Genomic DNA, 19,156 nt, shown 5'->3' on the forward strand with positions numbered 1-19,156 from the left:
AATTGGTTAATATCGTGCTTCTAAAACACAATCTGGAGCAGTCAACCTGAGCTTTGGCGAGTCTAGCGACATTTGCTGCAATTTCGCGTCATGACATGGGCGCGATGAGGCGGGGTTTTCTCACAGGAGCCGGCGCCACACCTGACATCCTTAGCAACACTGTCCATGCCCAATCATTCCAAAACGAAGAGAACCGCTCTATCCTAAAGACATTTGCATAGCGCCACTTGCAATCTTGTGTTGCGCTGCGGTTTTCTAATAGCTACCCACGTAATCTAGCCACACAAAGCGCTTCTTAGGCTTCAGTGCACATAACCTAGCTCAAGGGCGGTCGCAGGGCTCAGACACGCAAGGACTGCACACGCACGCCAGGCGCACGTACGCCTCACGCACCTTGCAGCTCTCTTGCCCGCCGCCATGAAGATCTACACGCGATCTGGGGATGCGGGTCAGGCCTCACTGTTCAATGGCGAGCGGCTGTACAAGGACGACGACGTGTTTCAGGCGCTTGGCGACGTGGACGAGCTGAACTCGGCGCTGGGGGTGGCGTCGGCTTTCATCACAAACACAAAAATGCTGGAGCAGGCAAGAGGGGCTCGGGCGCATGCAGCTGTGTTTAGCAGCGATTATGCGGCGCAGTTTTGTGCAGCGTCTTGGAGATCCTCTGTAATCAAACCCGCACCTATGGCGACCAAGGATACCGTGTCAGGCCGTACCGGCTGGACAGCCCCGTACCTGCACGGCCATGTTTCCTCACCACCAAACAACCCAATACCCGCCAGCAACCCTCTCAACTCTTGCACCGCCTGTGCCGCCGCCGCCGCCGCCCTCCTCGTGCTCTGCCTCCTGCCTCTCCCTCCCTCCACCCAGCTGGAGACAATCCAGTCGCGGCTGATCGACGTGGGCAGTGCGGTGGCCACCCCCCTACCCACCAGCGATGAGGACAAGCTGCAGCGCACGCACTTCGCGGGGAAGGAGCACACCGAGCAACTGGAGGTGGGAGCCGGTCTGAGGAAAGGGCTCAGGGGGTGGGGTTTTGACATGGGGATGGATGCGGGCGCGGCACACAGGAATTGCCGGGAGTCTTGCAGGGACACATGGGTGTACGTACTGTGGTGGCACCCAAGCATAGCAAGAGCAATGCGTGAGGCACAAGCAGCATGTGTGTCCTTGCCGGCTTTGACCTTGCTTCCTTCCCTTGTGTTCCTTTTACACAGGCCTGGATTGACGCCATGGATGAGGACCTGCCCAAGCTCACCAAGTTCATACTGCCCTCGGGCGGCCAGGCGGCCGCGTGCCTGCATCACGCTCGATCAGTGAGTACAACAGAGACGGGACGGAGAAGGGGGATTGTACGCTGTTAGCTGGTGGATTTGGTTGATGGGTTGATGGCTAGGTGGCGCTTAGAAGAGTGAAGGAGATTGAAGGGGCGGTGCGGCAGGTGGCACCAGGCGTGGGGCTGCGGGGTTTCGTGGCGTAGGGGGGTCCAAAGGATGGGAAGGGGGTGGCAACTGGCCGCGAAGGCTATGACGGATAAGAGAGAACAGTGACATGCGCATTCAAGGTTCGCGATGGGTAATGACCTTGCATCTCCTGTTGTCTATGTGCATCTGCCAACTGGTGCTGTGTGCCCTGCACGCTCTGATCACCCCGGGGCTGCGGCAGATTGACCCCGGGGCTGTGGGGATCACCGCTATGTGATGAAACCGCTATGGTGCACACCGCTCCTTTTCATGTGTGTGCCCTTGTGTCTGATTTCGTGCAGGTGTGCCGGAGAGCTGAGCGCAGTGTTGTGGTGCTGTCGCGGAGGCAGGCAGTCAGCAGTGAGGTGAGCGAGGCAAGGGGGGCAAGTGGAGTGGATCCACCTAGTTCTGAGCGGTCAGGGATGGGGTGGAGCGTGCCGGGTTTGATATTGTGCGCGAGGACGCAGAGCGCGTCACGACTGGTGGCAAAGTGTCCGGCTGCTGTGGTATCTGGTGCGGGCGCTGGGGCTCGGGCTGATGTTCAACGCAACAGCTCGGCGCAGTACCGCCACACGCACTTGGCGCATATAGCGGCCCTGTCCCACCTGTCACTCACCTTTGCCCTCCGCGTGCGCCTCCGCCTCCGCTCCCCCGTCAGGTCAACATGTACGTCAACCGACTGAGCGACTACCTGTTCACGGCCGCACGACACGCGGTGAGAGCCGGTCATGAGAACGCGTGGGTTTGCACTTGTGTCGGGCAATGGCCGTGGGCAAAGGCCCTGTCGCCATGTTGCATGACCCGTTAACACAGCTTGGGAGGGGCATAGTATCAGAAGTGCGGGTTGGCTCCTGGAAGCACGCCAGAATCATCAGTGTGCGCTGTGTGCACCAGCATGCATTGTTAATATTGTGCTCTTAATCGTGCTGGTGGCATTCGTTGCGCAGGCCATGACGCAAGGGGCTGTGGAGAAGGTCTACCAAAAGGCGCGCAGCTGAGGCACAGGAGGCGGTGGCAGATGGAATTAGCGGCAAGGGCTAGCAAGGTGGCAAGTGTTGATTGGCTTGGAGGGTGTGAAGCCACGGGTTTCTTAGGAGGCACATCAGGCTGATTCAGGCACACCAGCGAGGCGTCTGTCCACATGACAGTGGGTTCATTCATTCCTGTAGCTTCAGCCAATGCCAAGTGCGGCGAGATCCGGGAACAGGGGCCACACACATGTACGCCGGGGCCTCAGGCAGTTGTTATTTGTCGGACCAAGCAGCCAGGTTCATCACCAAAGTGCGTGTCAAAGCCCAGTGTGTGGGGGGCCTCGCGCCGGGCGCGTAGGCAGGAAGTGCATAGGTACAGTGAGCTAGCGGATTTCGAGATGTAGTCTGAGGGTTATACAGCTGCCACGGTTCGTTTGTTGCGGGCATTACGCACGGGCATTACCGCCGCCATTACGCTGCGCGATGTCAACCTGTCATCCTTACTTCGCCTTTGTACTGGTAACGCTCGATCCAGGCTCCAGCTATTTTGGCAAGGCACGTTGCTGTGATTGGAACTGCGTGTGCGTACGTAGCCTCAGATCACCCTGGATCACCATGCATACGATACGGTCGTCACGCTGGACGAGCGGCGCACAGCCGACTGAAGTCCACGGGGCCGCGCGTGTGTACCGTCTTTTGGCTCGTGCGTTCGCGCCATCCTAGCTTTAACATCTTGACAGTGCTACCGTATCCAGCCCTAGGTACAAACATGCGCCTTTGCAAACCATCATGGAAAGAACGGGTCAACCAACCAACTAGTAATGCACACATGCGCGGCAATTATTTCAGCACCAACAACAACTGGTGTTAGTGCGCACCGCACGCACGGTAACAGGACATCAGCAGCAACTGCAACATCGCCCACAGCAGCTGAAGTCATCAGCGTGCGTCGCCAACATCAGCGTGCGTCCTCAAGATGCTAACTACATGCTTTGGCCCCACCCCAACGCCCTTGGACATTACAGCCTGAAAGCTAAACCGGCCCTGCACATGCCACCCAAACACCAGCCCATCGCGTGTGTGTGTGTGACCAGTGTGGTGCCACAAGGTGGTATGCACGACCCGCAAATCGCTCCAGTCCTTACACCATCCTGCTGCCCTAGCTCCCATTACCCCCTGACCTTCAGAAAATGAAGGGCGGGACCTCCAGGTGGAATCGCGGGCACGCCACGTCGAAGCCCGCCCCCAGCTGCCGCTCCAGGCTGCCCTCCACGAATCGGAACTCGCCCTCCATGGAGCCCTGTGTGTGTGGTGGTGAGGTGGTTGGGTGTGGTGTTGGTGCGGTGTGTGCCGTGGTGCGGCGTGTGCCATAATGCCTTGTAGTAAGGGCAGGTGAGGGGTGTGGCGACGCAGGCAGTAGCGGTGTAGGGTAGGTAGTGTGAAAACGTTAGGTAGTGTGAAAACGTTGCTTATAAAACGTGACGGGGAGATGCCCCGCGCTGCTTGGCCTTCCGTCAGGTGTTAAACATAGTGGGAAGTAAGCCGCGCCGCTATGCTCTCCCCGGTACTGCCGGACTGCCGCACTCAACCTCCCACCCGCCCCTCCCTTCCTGCCCTCCCTTGCCGCTCAGCCACACCTGCGGCGCGGCCTGGTGTGTGCACGAGCAGTAGGCGAACTCGGGTCCGCCCGCCTCCAGCAGCGGGTACTTGCCAATCACACCCTCGCCGTGGACCTGAGGGGGCAGAGAGGCGGGGGCAGGAGAGGAGGACGGGGAGGGGGACACGGGAGGGGGACACGGGAGGGAGACACGGGAGGGGCAGGAGGCTTGTTTCCACAGTTCCCAGTAAGAGACGCGGGTATGCAGCCTACGACACGCCGAACAGGTCCGTCTTAGGAGCGGGGTGCAGGGCAGGGGGAACAGCAAATACACACACGCACAAGAGCACCCGCACCTCGTCCGCCACCTCGCCCCGCTCGTCCCGTATGCGCCAGTGTCGGGTGCTGAGCTGGCAGCGGGCCAGGCACTGCGCGGCGCTGGAGCCGGGCGGCAGCGCGGCCAGCTGCGACTGCGTGTCCTGTGGGCAACAGAACGCAGGGGAAGGAACACGCAGGACGTGCGGCACGTGAGATGGCGGACAGATGTGCAGGCAGCCGAGGTGGATGCAGATCACGGTGCGGAATAAGCTCGGGACGCTCTGGCGGAGTCGCGCAATCGGAACGGGGCCCAGGGGCCACTATGCAGAGGCACACACCACCGCCCTGCCCCGCCCCGCCCCACGCCACTCCGCCCCGCGCCCCGCCCCACGCCACTCCGCCCCGCGCCCCGCCCCGTGCGCACCTGCAACGCGAACCGAATGGTGTATGCGAAAAGGTGCTTGCCAGCGGGGCTTTCCTCGGGCGCATACACCATACTGGCGCGGACCTGCACCGAGCGACAGGAGGAGATGGAAGGGAGCGAGCGGAATCCAGAGGACGGGGATGACGGCAGCTATCGTACGAGTTATACCCGACGCAACCTCGGGCAGACCACTCGTACTCGGACTGGCACTCTGCCCTGCATCCCGATTTTCCTCCTCCACCCGCTGCCCCGCTTTCGCCCGCTCCCCACACCCACCCCGCCCCCCCCTTAATTAAGCATGAATGTAACCCCCCCCCCCCCCAGCCGCTGCAGGCCTCACCCGCACGCCGCGAGTGACCTCCTCCTTCATCTCGGGCTGCCTCAGCGGGAACAGGCTGATGGCGCGGGAGCCCTGCGGGTAGTCCTCATCCAGCACCGCCACCTGAGGGGGCGGGAGTCAGCCGTTCATGGACAACGGTGTGGTTGCATCACAACTTCTGAGTGCCGACGCGAGGGGGGGCAGGTAGAGCGGTTGATGACCCGCTCTCCCCTGCCGCCTACCCACGCACCTCGTAGTACCCAGCCTCCAGTCGCCGCGCGTACTCCTCAAACCATCGCAACACGCCGTCGCAGGCACCTGTGTGTTTGTCAACGGGGACGGGGCACTCGTTGTGAACCGTCTCCGCCCATATGAAAGCATCTCACCGCCTCCGCGCAACACGCCACAACATGCGCGCAACACACCCTCCCAACACGCATAGTCCCTGCATGCCAACGGGTGTGCCACCACCGCACTCCTGTCCCTCCCAACATACCAGGCCCATGTCCCCAACTCCCTCCTCCCTTACCCCCTCTGGCAGCCCTTCAGCCCCTCCCCCTCTGCCCCCTCCCCCACGCCCCTCCCCCCTTGCGTCAGCTCCTCCAGCCTGCCCACTTACCCCCACCCCTTTTGCTACCTCCTCTAGCACCCACCCAACCTCCTTCCCGCCCACGCACCCACCCGGCTCGCTGTCCGCCGCCGGCGCCGCGGGCTGCAGCGCCATGCCTCGCCCGCCCCGCCGCGCCACCGCCAGCCCGCCAGTGGCCGCGTCCGCCACAAACATCTTGTCGCGCACGCGGAAGCTGCACGCGAACGCCAGCAGCTGCGGCCGCAACTTGTGCTGGGGGCGGCGGGGAGGCGCGGAGGGGTTCAGGTCGGACTTTGAACTGCGGCCGCCTTTTCCAGGGGTCATCATGTTGCTGCCAGACCATCCCCCTCTCTGGCGCTCCACCCATGCGTGACTTCCCTACCATGTTGAACCCGTCATATCCGCGCCTTCCTCCTGGCCCCTGCCCCCTACCCCGCCCCGCCCTCGCCCCCCGCTTTCTCAGCCACGCTCCCCCCGAAGGTCTTCGTCCTTTGCCCCTCCCCTCACCAGCTCCAGTGCCGCTCTCATTTCACTTCGTCTGTCACAGGCAGAGTGACTCCCCTTCCCCTCTTCGCGCCCCCTCTCCCAGGCCCCTGCCCTCCCCTCACCAGCTCCAGCTCCTGCGTCCACATGGCGGCCCGCCTCAGCGGCATGAGGCGGCTGACCACCAGGTGGCTGTACACAGAGTAGCTGGGGGGAGGGACAGGGGTGAGGAGGGGGAGGGGAGTTGGATGGGCGGGAGAAGGTTTAGCAGCAGGAGTGGCGATGGTGATGGTTTACGTACACTGTACCGGTGCCAAGCATAGGCGAACTGCCTCCACGCCTGTCCCATCCCGTTCCTCAGCCTGTGTACACCAGGCCGTGTGACCCTCTGCTCTCCCGCCCGCTTCCTGCCCCTCCTCCCCACCCCAGCCTCTTCCTCCTGCCCCTCCTCTCACCCTCCAAACAGGCCGTGGAATATGGAGCCCAGCTCCTCCTCGCTCTCGGGGCCCAGGCCCGCGCCGGGGGGCGGGCCGCCGCCGCCGGGGCCGCCGCTGACGCCCGCCCTCGCCGCCTTGGCCGCGGCGTGGCGGCGGTCGCGTGAGGCGTCGAACAGCAGAGCCTGGCCGTTGTGCAGCCTGGCGGGCGAGTGCGTGTGCGTGCGCACGTGTGTGCATATGGTGAGGAGCGAGGAAAGGTGGACAGGTGTAGCGTCTGGAGTAAACCGAGACCGGTAGGAATGGCATGAGGTGCAGACGACGGCGGCATCACAGCGGGATGCGCTGCCAGCCATTCTGTACCACATCGCCCGCGCGCCCACCCGTTCCTTCCCTGGCCTGCGCACACCTGTAGATGACCTTGATGGCTGGCGGCAGGCTGAAACCCAGCAGCCCCTCCACGGAGCGGATCTCCTCCTCCGAGGTGCCGTCCTGCAGGAGGGGGGCGGATGGGGGTGCAGGCGGACACTGTATGTAGCGATGAGAGTGTTGTGTGATGCATTCGGAAGAGGTTCGAGCCCGCCCACGATGTAGTCTACACATACACGCGCGCACTCGTAATTACCTGGATGGATGCGCGTATGGCTGGGTAATTCACCTCCAGCCAGCCCTGCAGCAGCCGCAGCAGAAGCGCAATCGGGCGCCGGCAGTAGCAGGGAGTCAGGGAATTGTGGAGTGGTTTGGGTAAGGCCCATCATGATGCATACAGGTCTTGACGCTGCCTTGTGGTCCCACAGAACATCCTGCGGCACCCCTGGGGAAATTGGGGATGGTGACAACAACCCCCTCTCCCAATCCCAGGCCCCGCCACCGGCCCTGCCCACCTCCCTTCCCGCCACCCTCCCTCGAGCAGCCCACCTTGATCTGGCCCCACGCCCGGATGGCCCGCGGCAGGAAGGGCCAGTACTCGGGTCCGTAGGCTTTGCGCCAGGCGCAGTAGGCGGACCTGGCCATACGAAGCATAGGGGAGGGTGTGTGTTTGGCACGGTGAGTGCAGGGGGTTCAGGGAGGGGGAACGGACATGTATGTCCTTACCCATCCCCCCCCCATGTCCTTCCTTCCCAGCCGCAACTAACTTCACTGTGCCACTTTCTACAACAGCACAACAGAACCGCAGTCCTGCCCGCTGCACACAAGCGCCGGGGGAGCTGGGTCGTTGGTTCAAGTTCAGTGCGGTTGACCCGGACAAGGGTGTGGCTCCGCTAGCGGCTCGCCCGTCGAAACATAGCCATGTCAACACCTGTACGTCGACGCCTCCGTGCCGTCCGGGCTGGCCTTTGTCACCATGCCCAGGTCTTCCTCCATGAAGTGCTTCCAGAGGCGCTCATCCGGCTGCACCAGATCACGCCACAAGCGCTGAACGCATGCCGCCCGCGCAGCGTCGCGTGCGGGAAGCTGACTGCACGCATACAAAGTTACACGAAGTTTAGGTCTTTCCGCGAAAATTCAGACACCAGGGCATGCACTTGGTTGTTTCAAAACTACCTGAACACATGCGCCAGGCACTGCGGCGTGAGCTCCATTTCCGTTGTGATGCTCTAGAAGCTGTAGACGAAAACGCTTGCGCCCCTGCCCAGAGCAGGTTCTTACAACCAGAATTCGATGCTATGCATGATGCGTTCTTTAGCAGGAAGCAAAATTGCAGAGACTGAGCATTCTGCCCCATGCCGCCCATGCAACACTCCTTTTCAACGAAAGGCACCCCCGCGCCATCCGCCATGCCCTACAAAGCTTGATACCCTACAGCCGTAAGCCACAATTTCTCGCGTCACAAGATCTATCGCCCCTGTAGGAGTAGGCTCGCGCTTTCGTCTTGGTTTGCAACTCGATTGTCGGCCCCTCCGCTCTCCCAGCGTCAATACCAGCGCCAAACCAAAGCTATCAGACCAATAGCGATGCTGGGTTATAAGCTGAGGGGCTGCGTCAGCCGTGGCGCGCGGGTAGGCTGCTTGCAGCAAAAAGGCATGGGCTTTCGGGAGGCCCCGTTTCGGCGTTCCAATTAAGCGCCTCTCTGCCTTGCCAACCATCACAGGACCAATCTCAAGGGAAAAAGCTTCCATCCGTATGCCCTGGCGCGCGCGGGCGCAGGTGAGGGCGCGGATACGCAGAATGCTTGCATATCACTTTCGTTGCCGGCTCGCTTTTCCCAGATCCTGGTGCCCAAACTTCAAGCCTACTCTTGCACTTGTTTGTACGCGCTCGCAGATCCTCGACACGCCGAGCGCCAGGGTTGGGCCGGTCCACCGTGGTAACCGTGCGGGCTGGGCCTGTGGAGATAGACGAGGACGTAAGTGGCTCCCTAAGGACCGGGCGCCTACGGGGACTGGGACATTTCGGGAGCATGCCCGCAGGCACGGCAGCAAGCATGCAGAGAGCGTGCAAGGCGTTGACATCTTATTATCACTGACAACAGCAGTGTCACTGCCACGCTCAAACATTACGACTCCCACACCTGCTCCTCTGCCCCCGCCCCACACAACCCCCTGCCCCTGCCCCCACAGGACCTTATCCAGGGCAAGGACCGCTACAAGTGGTATGAGGCCAAGTTCTGCGCCGAGGACCAGCCCGCCTGGAACATCGGCAGCTTCGTGTCAAACGTGCAGGTACGTGTGCGGAGAGGGGGGGCGGGCGCAGGCAGACCAGGAGCTGGGGCAGAGGCGGGCCACGGGAGTTAAGCCAGTTTCCTTGCTTGATGGGGGCGCTTCTCAACTGGTGACATGGCTCCTGACCACAGCCTTGGCTGTGTCCCGATGCTCTTCAGCTCGCACGGCCACGCCGTCCCCCTGGCCCCTCCCCACCTCGCCCCTGACCTCCCCCCGCCTGCAGGTGTCGCCACTGTACCGCGCCGTGACCATGTCGGTGGAGGTCAGCCGCGAGCGCATCCCGCTGGCCGCCGCCTACAAGGCCGCGGGGCAGCGCGCCGTGCTGCGAGTCAACAACGGCCTGGAGCGGCACTGCGCAGGTGAGAGCGTGCGGCAGCGGGGAGGTGGAGTGGGTGTTGATTTGGGGTAAAGGGGAAGAAGAGGGCGGTGGACTGGAGGTTTGAGGAGTGATAGGCGGTGGACGTTAAGGTGAACGCAAGGGAAGCGTGGAGTGTGAGTCTTGCTCTTATAGCAGCAGCACCCATGTACTGCTTCGTACTGCTCGCTAACCGGATTTCATCGTCCCAACTCGCCCTCCTGCCCAGCTGCCACGCCGCCCTTCCCAGAGGAGATCAACAACGAGCCGCTGTTCAAGGTGGGTTAGGATTGCACTGCAGGGGGAAGCGTTGGCACTGTGCGTGCAAAATGTGCAAGCACGGGTTGTGCGTGAACGGGTGGGGCAGCCATGTGCATGCATGTACAAAACGACGTAGGCAGGGGTTGAAAACAACGAAGGGCGGCACGTTGGGTCGCAGTCCATACACATGATCTTTCGCGGGGCGGGCGATGCAGATCCTCAGGGGGTTGGCTTGTGCATACCGTACTGGGCATGTATGGCGGATGAGGTCGCCTGGTTTCACACGGCTGCCTGGAGACATCGGAGGCGCCTAGGCTTGACACCGCTTGCTTCGCCTCACACCCGCCCGAACCTCATGCACACGCACACGCATACCGCTGCGCACAGGTCCGGGGCGACCTGTTTGCCCAGGAGATCAAGGCGGTGCGGGAGCCCATCAGCGTCAAGGTGGGCCGCGGGGCTCAGGGAGGGGAGGGGGTTCAACATTTCCAACTAGAATCTAACACCGGGGTGGCTTGGCCAAACCCAACGAGGCCGGGGCAACGCAGGGGCGTGCCGCTTGGGCCAGACGGAGATGAGACTGATGTGCTGTGTAGGTTGAAGCGAGTGTGGGCTGGACATGGTCATATTGGTGATCCTGGTCACAACCCAGTTCACAAGCACTACAACCTCTCACTCACTCACGCTTTACACCATCCCAGTCCTCTCTCGTCTCCACCTCTCATCCTTCCCCCCCACCTCACAACCTTCACCTCCGCACCCACACCTGCACCCACACCTGCACCCCGGCGCAGGCTCACCTGACGGTGCTAGTGACCCGCAAGGAGGCGCCCGAGGTGTGGGGCCTGGGGCCGGACGACGTGGTGGAGGTGGGCCCCTTCGCCGGCACTGGGCTGGACCTGCGCAACAGCCCGCTCATGGCCATATACGCCTGCCCCACGGTGAGGCAGGCCCGCGGGGGGGGGGGGTGTCCGCGTGTGTGGAAATACGTTACCAGCTCAAACTAACAAACCCAGTGGAGTTGTTATCTGCCCGAGACCAACGAAATAGTTCGGGGCGCATGAGGGGGGCGCGCGGGCGTAAGGTCGTGCAGGTTCGTATCTCTGTATTGCAGACAAAGAAAGCGGGGCAGGGAGCAGGGCAAGAGCGAACGCAAGTAACCCATCGTTTGAGGGACGCTGGACAACACAAAGAAAGGCAGACGGCTGGGGAGAGCGAGATCAGGGCGTGGCTACGGGCGCTGATTGATTGGCGTGTTGCACGCGTTGGGCTGTGACAGGCGGTCTGCGTGGGGCACATGGCTCCCCATACTGCGCGCCTCTGACTTAAACGCAGGCTCGGCCTCCACGCGCCCCACCGCCACGCCGCTCCTCCAGCTCCGACCTTCCTCCAACCCACAATACCCCCTCCAACCCATCCCCAAACCCGAAACACGACCAACTTGCCCAGGTGGTCATCTTTGTGGAGGGCCGTGGCATCGCCACCTGTCGCGCGCTGCTGGAGTCGTCCTCGGACGTGGCCAACCTCAATCTGGGCTTCCGGCGCGACGTGCGCGTGTACTACAAGGTGCGCGAGCAAGGACCGTGTCGGCAACATTGCATGTTTGCATTCCGAACAACCTCCTCCACCCACCCAATGGAGCAACGCTGTGCCCACGCCATACTATTATCATCTCACACACCCACACCAACCCCATCCCTGCAGGTTCCCAACGGCGCCAGTGTGGTGTTCAAGGAGGAGTTTGCGGCCTGGGAGGCGCGGGGGCCGGTGCGCGTGTTCACAACCACCGCCAGCTTCCAGGTGTGGGTGGTTTGGAAGAGGCACGAGCAGGGCACGTTTGCATAGGCTGGCGGGCGTCTACCGGTAAACAGCGGGCCTGCATGTGAGGATGTGTGTGCAGCACGTCTGTACACAGCCGAGGTCCTTTCACGTTTGATGGGAAACGTGCACACGCGCTCTCTGCACCCGTGCTTACCAGAAATGCTAAGACACACGTGCGGTTGCACCTGTTGCTCGCAGGACGCGTTTGATGACGACGACACGCTGACCTACGACCCGGAGACCACTGGCGCCATCATCCTGGGTGAGCGTGAGGAGGCAGGGTGGGGTGGGGTCCAGCACTTGATGCGGTGCGGGGGCAAGGGGGCTTGCCACGTGTCCCCATGCAGTCATGCATTCTGGGTGCGTGCGCACATGATGGGGGGCGCTGCCACAGCAGGACGGGTGACGGGGGACATCTGACGGGCACGGCTCCGCTGGGCGATGGACATGGAATGAGGTGGCACCTGTTGAATATAAGTGTCTGTGCGATTAGCATTCATATGGCTATGCCAATGACGGGGAGGAATGGACTCCGTCGGGTTAGCGCCTTTGCCCTTGGGTCATAGTCGCTAACAGCACCATGCATGGTGCGAGGGGGCTTAGGAGCACGGGGGCAGTGAGTCGGTGACCCCTGCCAAGGCTGTCGGTTGATACGTCACCAGACACAACAGACTCGACCTGTCTCGCCGCTGTGGACCCGCCCTTGATTCACCTCACCATCCATGCCCGGCGCTGCAGTGGGCGGAGATGAGGAGGCGGAGAAGGAGGCGCGGGAGGTGTGCAAGTGAGTGTTGCCGCGGTTCATGGTCTGAACTGTGTGTAGGCTGCCTAGGGCTTGGGGACGCACGGCCGCGCACACTAGCACTGACGGCCCTTATCATTGGTGGCCGTGTGACACCATTCCGCTGCCACTCAACTGGAGTATCGCTTGACAACGCCTATCTGCTGCCCCGTTGTGCTGTCACAACTCACGCGCACAGGGACGCCGACATCAACCGCATCCTGGCCGACAGCGTGGAGCAGGCGCCCGTGGTGCACCTGGCGCCCAACCCCTTTGAGCACCTCATCTCGGGCAAGCCGCGCAAGCCCATGCGCCGCAAGAGCCGCGAACAGCGCGAGGCAGAGGCCGCGGCGGCAGCAGCGGAGGTGGAGGCGGCAGCGCAGAAGGAGGCGCAGACGGCAGCGGCGGCAGCACAGGCAGGCGAGGACGACGAGGAGGAGCATGGAAACGGGAATGGGAATGGCAATGGGAACGGGTATTACAGCTCGGCAAAGTCGCCGAGCGCGGCCGCGGCCAAGCGCTAATCACTGGGTGGTAGGGGAGAAGGGGGTCGGCGGCGGTTAACGTAGCACCGCCGGTGGAGTATTGGCGGCTCATGCCCTAGGTAGTGTAGAGGTGAGATAGCGCATGTGTGGGGTGGGTGGGTCCTTTTATAGGCAGGAGAGGGGCCCGGCCAACGTGAGAAATTGACAGTGGGTTCAGCAGAGCCTGAACTTGATGCAATATGATCTGCACTGTGTGTGTGATGAAGGTAGTGTGGTACTTGTGTTGGCTGCTCGAAGGATATAACTGACCCGGCAACACCGGAGGCACATGGCCTCCGGTGTGCAGCCGCGGCAGGGGCGCAGGCCGCGCTGTGCGTCATCATATCCTGTATGCGTATGTGTTGGCGTCGGTGCGTGTGCTGTGTAGTGTAGCTGCTTCAAGTACGGGTGCGGATGCGGGTTGGTGAGGCTCGAGGTGCCACGTGCGACGGAGGGTGGGACAGTGAGGAATTCAATCTCGACGGACTTAACTGGATACGATATGTGCCAGCGTGTATTTGCATGCACACGTGGAGCAGTGTGTAGGCGGTGTTATCAAGGGCGCTGAAGACGGAGTCCGGAGCACGTGGGACTCAAGCAACCACCATGACTGGACGGGAGGCCGGGCGAATTTGCGTCGAGGGCTGCTGTAGTGGAGTTCCCCAGAATGCATGCGAAAGGACATTCAGGCGTGCCCATTGCCGCCATGTTTTTCGCGTGCGTAGTATGGCGCGGAGTGTGTAACTTCTCAGCGCGCCATAAGAACTCATCAATGCAGGGAGCGGCACAGGCGATCTGCTGAGGCTTGGCCCTTGAGGATGCACACGCAGCGCACGCTTGGCGACGCCAGCGAGGAGTACCTGCCGACTACCATGCTATCAACGCGGTATACGGAAGCCCTGACTGCCCGTTGAGTGCAAAGACAAACGAGAAGCTCGAGTGAAGGCGGGAAGTCTCCCCGTCTGTACCGTATGCTAGCATGTACATTAAAGCAGTTGGCCCTGGGTAGGTGACGTTGCCTGTAAGGCCTGTGCCGCGTCATCTCATTGGAATGAAGTTCAGAGCCAGTCTCGTCCCCTTAGTTCCCCGTGCACCTAGACCACCAGCACCTAGACTACCCACACCTGCATCATCCGCTCCCGCTCCGCAGCCTGCACCGCCGCCGCCGCTGCCAGCCTCCGCACCTGCAGCCAGCACAGATGGCTGGGAGCCACTCGCCCAGCCAGCCAGCCGTGACGCGCCGTCGCCACCTCAGCCCGCCCGGCCGCCGTCCTTGCAGGAACCCGAACAACCTTGGGAGTGCAATGCTCGGTGAACTCGTCTCGCGAACGGCTGGCTTCACCCAGACCCGCACTCGCACGGCTCACGCCACACGCACCCGCACCCATCCACACCCGCTGCACCCACACCACTCTTACCACTAGCACGCAGCTCTGCCAGCACCGCCGCAGCCCTGTCCAGCTCCTCCCAGCTCCCCTCCTCCCCTCCTCCTTCACCAGCGCCCGCCAGCCAGCCGTGACGCGCCGCCACACCACAGCCCGCCCGGCCGCCACCGTCCTTGCAGGAACCCGAACAACCTTGGGAGTGCAATCAGGAAACGAGCCGGCGAACTCGTCGCCCGAGCCGCTGGCTACATACAGACCCGGACACGCACCGCTTGCGCCACCCGCACCCGCATCTGCGCCCGCACCCGCTGCACCCACACAACGCTTACCACTAGCACACAGCTCTGCCAGCACCGCCGCCACCCTGGATGCTGCCGCCCTCGGCCACCACGTCCACTCCCACGGTGGCCCGGCGCGCGCTGTGCAGGTGCTGCAGCAGCGGCATGCTGGCGCACGCCTACCACACTTGCGCAGCATGTCAGTCCAGTAGCAGCTGTAGCAGTGGCCGTGGCTGTCGTGTCGCCATCTCCCGCCCCGCTGTCAATGCCGTCATCGTCATCATCCTTCTCAACGCTCTCCATGTCCTCCCAGTCCTCCTCCAGCAGTGCGCCAAGCGAGCCGTCGGGCTGCGGGCTCATGAGTAAGTACCTGTGTAGACAGCACAAGGGAAACAAACACCTGTGGGTTAGCAAATCAAAACCGCGCGGGCGCCCTGCGTATGTATGTGTTGCGGTTGTACAGCAGTAGGCGACATCAGGACAGGTTGGCACTAATGGCCAAGAGGAGCATGTAAGGGGATGGCCAAGGTCATGCACGCATGTCTGTGCGGCCGCGGTCCGCTAGCGCCACAACCACAGGTTCCAAAGCAATCTCTCTGGTGCCGCTCCGTCCTCGTCCCGCGTCTCCCCCTTGCATGCCACCCTGCCGTCCGAAGCTTGCCGCCAATCGACAACATACGCGCACATGCGAACAAGCCGCAGCCAGCCAGCCAGCCAGCCAACTCACCTCACCTGGCGCCGGCCACCCGGCCCTTCCATGCCTCCCACACCGCCTCCGTCAGCTCCTCCAGGTCGATGCGCACCCCGTGGCCCTCCGCCAGCAGCCGCAGCGCACCCACATGCCCCGCCGCGGCCGCACACCGTGTCAGCCAGCGCAGCCATCGACCATCACTGTCGGCCTCCTCAACTTCGCCCTCTCCCTCAGAGCCACCATGCAGTCCGCCTCTGCCGCTTGCACCAGCCGCTGGTGCACAGGCACCCGCACCACCACCAGCCTGCCGCGCGGCCGCCGCCGCCGCCACCTGCCCGGCCCCGAGCTCCCGCAGCAGCCAGCCCAGCGCCGCCACGCGCCCGCGCCGTGCGGCTGCTACAGCCGCAGACGGCAGCAGCACCGCCTCCCGCAGTTTGGGTGGGGCCAGGGGGGGCTGGGCGACCAGGTGCTGGATGTGCTGAGGAAGTCAGTCAGGGCAGTGCGCGGCGGCCTCCCTCGGCGCAGTCATCTGCAGCTGCACCGCCGTCCACAGCCGCCGTTGCCCCGTCGCCAGCCACCAATATGCCAGAAGGATAGCAAGTCCCCCGTTCTTATCCCAAGCCTCATCAAGAAGCGGCAACGCGAGCCCCACGTCCCATAACCAACTCTCATAAATGCTGCTTTCAAAGAGTCACTAGTCATCTCAAAACTGGTAATCACTTTATCGGTTTCTTCATAAGTACCCGTCCTCCTTTGTATGATACATCAATCGCAGTCCTCAGCTCGAGCCTTCTGACCACAGTCGCCGCACGCCCGAGTCCAAAGCCAGCAGCCGTTGAAGCCGCACCGCCAGCAGGCCAGCCTGGACGTCAGCTCCAGTTCCGCAAACACTACCAACGCCAGCGCCGCCGCCGCTGCTCCCACTGTTGCGCTCTGTAGCTGACATCGCCTCCCCGTCGTCGCCGCTGCCGCTGGTGCCAGCGCCACCGTGCTTACCGCGTCGGCCATCCTGCCCGCTGGCCTGGGTCCACAAGTCGGTCAGGACCTGTGCCGTGAGTCATGCACCAACAGCCAGACAAGGCAAGGTTTCAGAGCACACACATGGAAGGGTACATGGAAGGATATCAGCCGGTCAGCCAGTACTAACTGTGCCTTGGACCGTCTATCGACCTGCCTGCCTGCCCGCGGGTACCATGCCCGCTTCCTCAGCACCTGGCAGCGCCCGACCCCCCCCCCCCCCCACCCACCTGCAGCACAGCCTCCTTCAGCACGCAGCCGGCAATGCCGCTTCCCCTCCACCTCCACGGCACATGCAGCACGACCGCCTGCGTTCCACCGCCGCTGCCGCCGCCAGTGCAGCCGGTGCGGAACAGCATCCCGGAAGGGCTGCAACAACTCGGCGACTCGGGACAGCCCAGCCGGTCCAGCGCCGCCGCCAACACCTCCTCCGGACAGGCGGTGTCCAGACACAACTCCCCCTTGTTACGAGCTTGTCCCACCTCCCCCTCCAGCCCTTGCTGCCGCAACCGCTCCTGCTGCGGCTGTTCCCAGTCTTGCAGCGCCGCCCGCAAGCGCTTGCGCGGCCGACCCGCATGTGGCTCCTGACACTGCCCTGTTGCTGGCGGCGCCGCACCCTCACCTGCTGCGGGCGGCATCAGCTCCTCCGGTACGCAGCAGGCCCACTCGCCATGCCGCAGCTTCAGCAGCCGTGGCAGACCCAGCACCCGCACCACCGCCGCCACTACCGCGTCATGCTGGCGGCTGGGTTGGCCCTGGTGCTGGTCCTGGTGCTGTCCCTGCTGCTGGCGACCCTGCGGTTCCTGCTCCACCACGAGGCGGTCCATCAGCACCCGCCCACACCGTGCCACCAGCTGCGGCAGAGCGCCCTGCGGCCCCAACACCCTGGCCTGCTCCTCCTCATCCTCCACCTGCTGCTGCTCCTCCACCGCAACCACCAGCTGCGGTATGGCCAGCTCCGGCACCCGCCGCTGCCCCAGCGCCTCCGTCGCCTCCAGCAGCACCGCCGCCATTGCATCAAGGCACAGCAGCGGGTGGCAAGGCGGCGGCTGCACCCGCACGTGGCTGATGCCCCAGCCGCCACCGGGGCTCCCCGCAGCTGTCGCCACCCCCCCTCCTGCACCCGCTCCTGCCACTGCCCCTGCCTCTGGCCCCGACAACCCCGACGGCCGCGGCAACCGCAGGCCGGGCTCGTAGCTGACCTCCAGCAGCTCCGCCGAAGGTGCAAGCGAGAAGTACCCGCCCTCCAGCGCCAGGCGGCGCAGGCGCGGCGGGCGGCGGGCGCCCAGCAGCAGCTGCAGTGGCCACAAGTCGTCCGCCTCGTTGCTGCCGCCGCCGCCCCACGCCTGCGGGTACCCCTGCTGGTACTGCTGATAGTACTCCCCCCGGTCCGGCGCCCCCTCCAGGTGGCCGCCTAGCTCCAGGCAGCCCAGGGTGAGTTGCTCCAGGGCTGTAAGGCCGCAAAGCGCTGCCAGCCCCGCCTCCGTGAGGTGCGCAGGCGCCGTATAGGAGCAGGTGGTGAGCGTGAGCTGACGCAGGTGCTGGGAGAGGGGGGAGCCGGGCGTGGCCAGCGCGCCGAGCCACGGCAGGGCCACTGGGCAGCTGAGCTGCGGCAGCGTCAGGCGCTGCAGGCCGGGCATATAGGTGGAGACGGCGCCGAAGATGCTCAGGAGGCGGCAGGCTGAGTGCTTCACACGACCACTGTTGTTATTGCTGTTCTTGTTGCTGGGGAGCAGGTCGCGACTATCGACAAAATACAGGCTCTGCAGGCACGGCAGGTGCTCGCCCACTGTGACCATTAGCTGCAAGTAGTCGAGGGCGCTGTCCTCTGACGCCGGCAAGATGCTGACGTGCGTGATGCGCCGCCGGACCTTGGGGGGTATGATGCGCAGCAGGAGAGTCGCGGCCTGGCTGCTGGCTGACGAGGTGCCGGGGAGGCGCAGCGAGAGTCGCGTCGCTGAGGGGAACAGGACGCTGGGCGACTTGGCAGCTGGCCCTTGCCTCAGCTGGGCAAGCGCTTCCATGCTCACGCATAGGTCAACGTGCGAGACAGTGTGCTTACACAGCTCGTGCATGTCTTTGCAGGCTTGGCGACATGCTGCGAGGTTTGAGAAGCTGTCGCCCAGCACCTTGTGCTGGGCATCGAGAGGCAACACTCGCAGAAGGCCTGGCAAAGATAACATTGCATTTGCTATCGTATTTATTTTGTATGGAAGGCGCTGACGTTCGTGACTAGGGTTTGACTTTCACCTTTGTCAATGCTCTGTGAGTTACATTGTAACAGTATTGGTGCCAAAAATGCGAAGCTACGTAAGTATATAAGAGGCATCCACGCTTTAATGTCCGGATCCACTCGGGCCGAGTACTGCCCAGTCAGCGCCTGCCCTTCCCTGGCATGCCTGTGTCTGCCGCGACATTGCCTGTTAGCCCTCACTTCTCCTTGTGGGTTCGCCCTGTTTAGGGCACGCTTCCTATCGCCGCACTGATTGCCACCTCCTAGCACACTCCGATGGCGCGCCATAGCATGCCCCTACGACGGGACCTTGATACACCAAGGGCCTGCAGTGGCATAGCGGTACAACAGTAACCCTGTCAAGATGTTGAGGCCGGACTGCCCGCAGTGCTCGTATCTTAAGAAGGCAGGTGCGGCGCCAGTGACAGATTTCCGGAAAAAGGCATCTTTGATTTTCAGAAACCCGCTGCCGCCCTTTGTTCCCCAAAAAATTTCCGGGAGCTCCGCCCCCGACCTATGCACGGTTCGTGTCAGGCCAGGGGGGTGGCC

At 63.1% G+C, this 19,156-nt stretch overlaps 4 protein-coding genes across 4 annotated transcripts; 2 read left to right on the plus strand and 2 right to left on the minus strand.

Moving 5' to 3' along the window:
- The first annotated feature begins 40 nt into the window (after positions 1-40).
- On the plus strand, positions 41-2,992 carry CHLRE_01g005850v5 (uncharacterized protein). Its single transcript, XM_043058191.1, has 6 exons — positions 41-585; positions 871-996; positions 1,218-1,316; positions 1,766-1,828; positions 2,122-2,178; positions 2,411-2,992. The coding sequence occupies exons 1-6, from the start codon at positions 418-420 to the stop codon at positions 2,459-2,461; spliced, it is 564 nt and encodes a 187-aa protein (XP_042928105.1). The 5' UTR covers positions 41-417; the 3' UTR covers positions 2,462-2,992.
- A 2-nt stretch (positions 2,993-2,994) lies between these two features.
- On the minus strand, positions 2,995-8,260 carry CHLRE_01g005900v5 (uncharacterized protein). Its single transcript, XM_043058192.1, has 14 exons — positions 8,144-8,260; positions 7,899-8,057; positions 7,517-7,604; positions 7,224-7,268; positions 7,008-7,090; positions 6,620-6,799; positions 6,290-6,371; positions 5,774-5,933; positions 5,343-5,410; positions 5,114-5,215; positions 4,774-4,857; positions 4,388-4,510; positions 4,072-4,167; positions 2,995-3,734 (listed from the first exon to the last, which is right to left on the minus strand). The coding sequence occupies exons 1-14, from the start codon at positions 8,179-8,181 to the stop codon at positions 3,618-3,620; spliced, it is 1,425 nt and encodes a 474-aa protein (XP_042928106.1). The 5' UTR covers positions 8,182-8,260; the 3' UTR covers positions 2,995-3,617.
- Positions 8,261-8,380: 120 nt separating this feature from the next.
- Positions 8,381-14,040, plus strand: CHLRE_01g005950v5 (uncharacterized protein). The gene is made up of 13 exons (XM_043058193.1): positions 8,381-8,598; positions 8,691-8,746; positions 8,864-8,945; positions 9,160-9,261; positions 9,485-9,620; positions 9,846-9,895; positions 10,265-10,324; positions 10,672-10,818; positions 11,327-11,443; positions 11,582-11,677; positions 11,897-11,960; positions 12,437-12,482; positions 12,679-14,040. The coding sequence occupies exons 1-13, from the start codon at positions 8,554-8,556 to the stop codon at positions 13,001-13,003; spliced, it is 1,326 nt and encodes a 441-aa protein (XP_042928107.1). The 5' UTR covers positions 8,381-8,553; the 3' UTR covers positions 13,004-14,040.
- Positions 14,041-14,044: 4 nt separating this feature from the next.
- On the minus strand, positions 14,045-18,700 carry CHLRE_01g006000v5 (uncharacterized protein). Its single transcript, XM_043058194.1, has 3 exons — positions 16,605-18,700; positions 15,394-16,402; positions 14,045-15,036 (listed from the first exon to the last, which is right to left on the minus strand). The coding sequence occupies exons 1-2, from the start codon at positions 18,396-18,398 to the stop codon at positions 16,136-16,138; spliced, it is 2,061 nt and encodes a 686-aa protein (XP_042928108.1). The 5' UTR covers positions 18,399-18,700; the 3' UTR covers positions 14,045-15,036; positions 15,394-16,135.
- Between the last annotated feature and the right edge of the window lie 456 nt (positions 18,701-19,156).

The sequence above is a fragment of the Chlamydomonas reinhardtii genome, chromosome 1 (assembly GCF_000002595.2).
Source record: "Chlamydomonas reinhardtii strain CC-503 cw92 mt+ chromosome 1, whole genome shotgun sequence".
In the NCBI taxonomy this organism is placed as follows: Eukaryota; Viridiplantae; Chlorophyta; class Chlorophyceae; order Chlamydomonadales; family Chlamydomonadaceae; genus Chlamydomonas; species Chlamydomonas reinhardtii.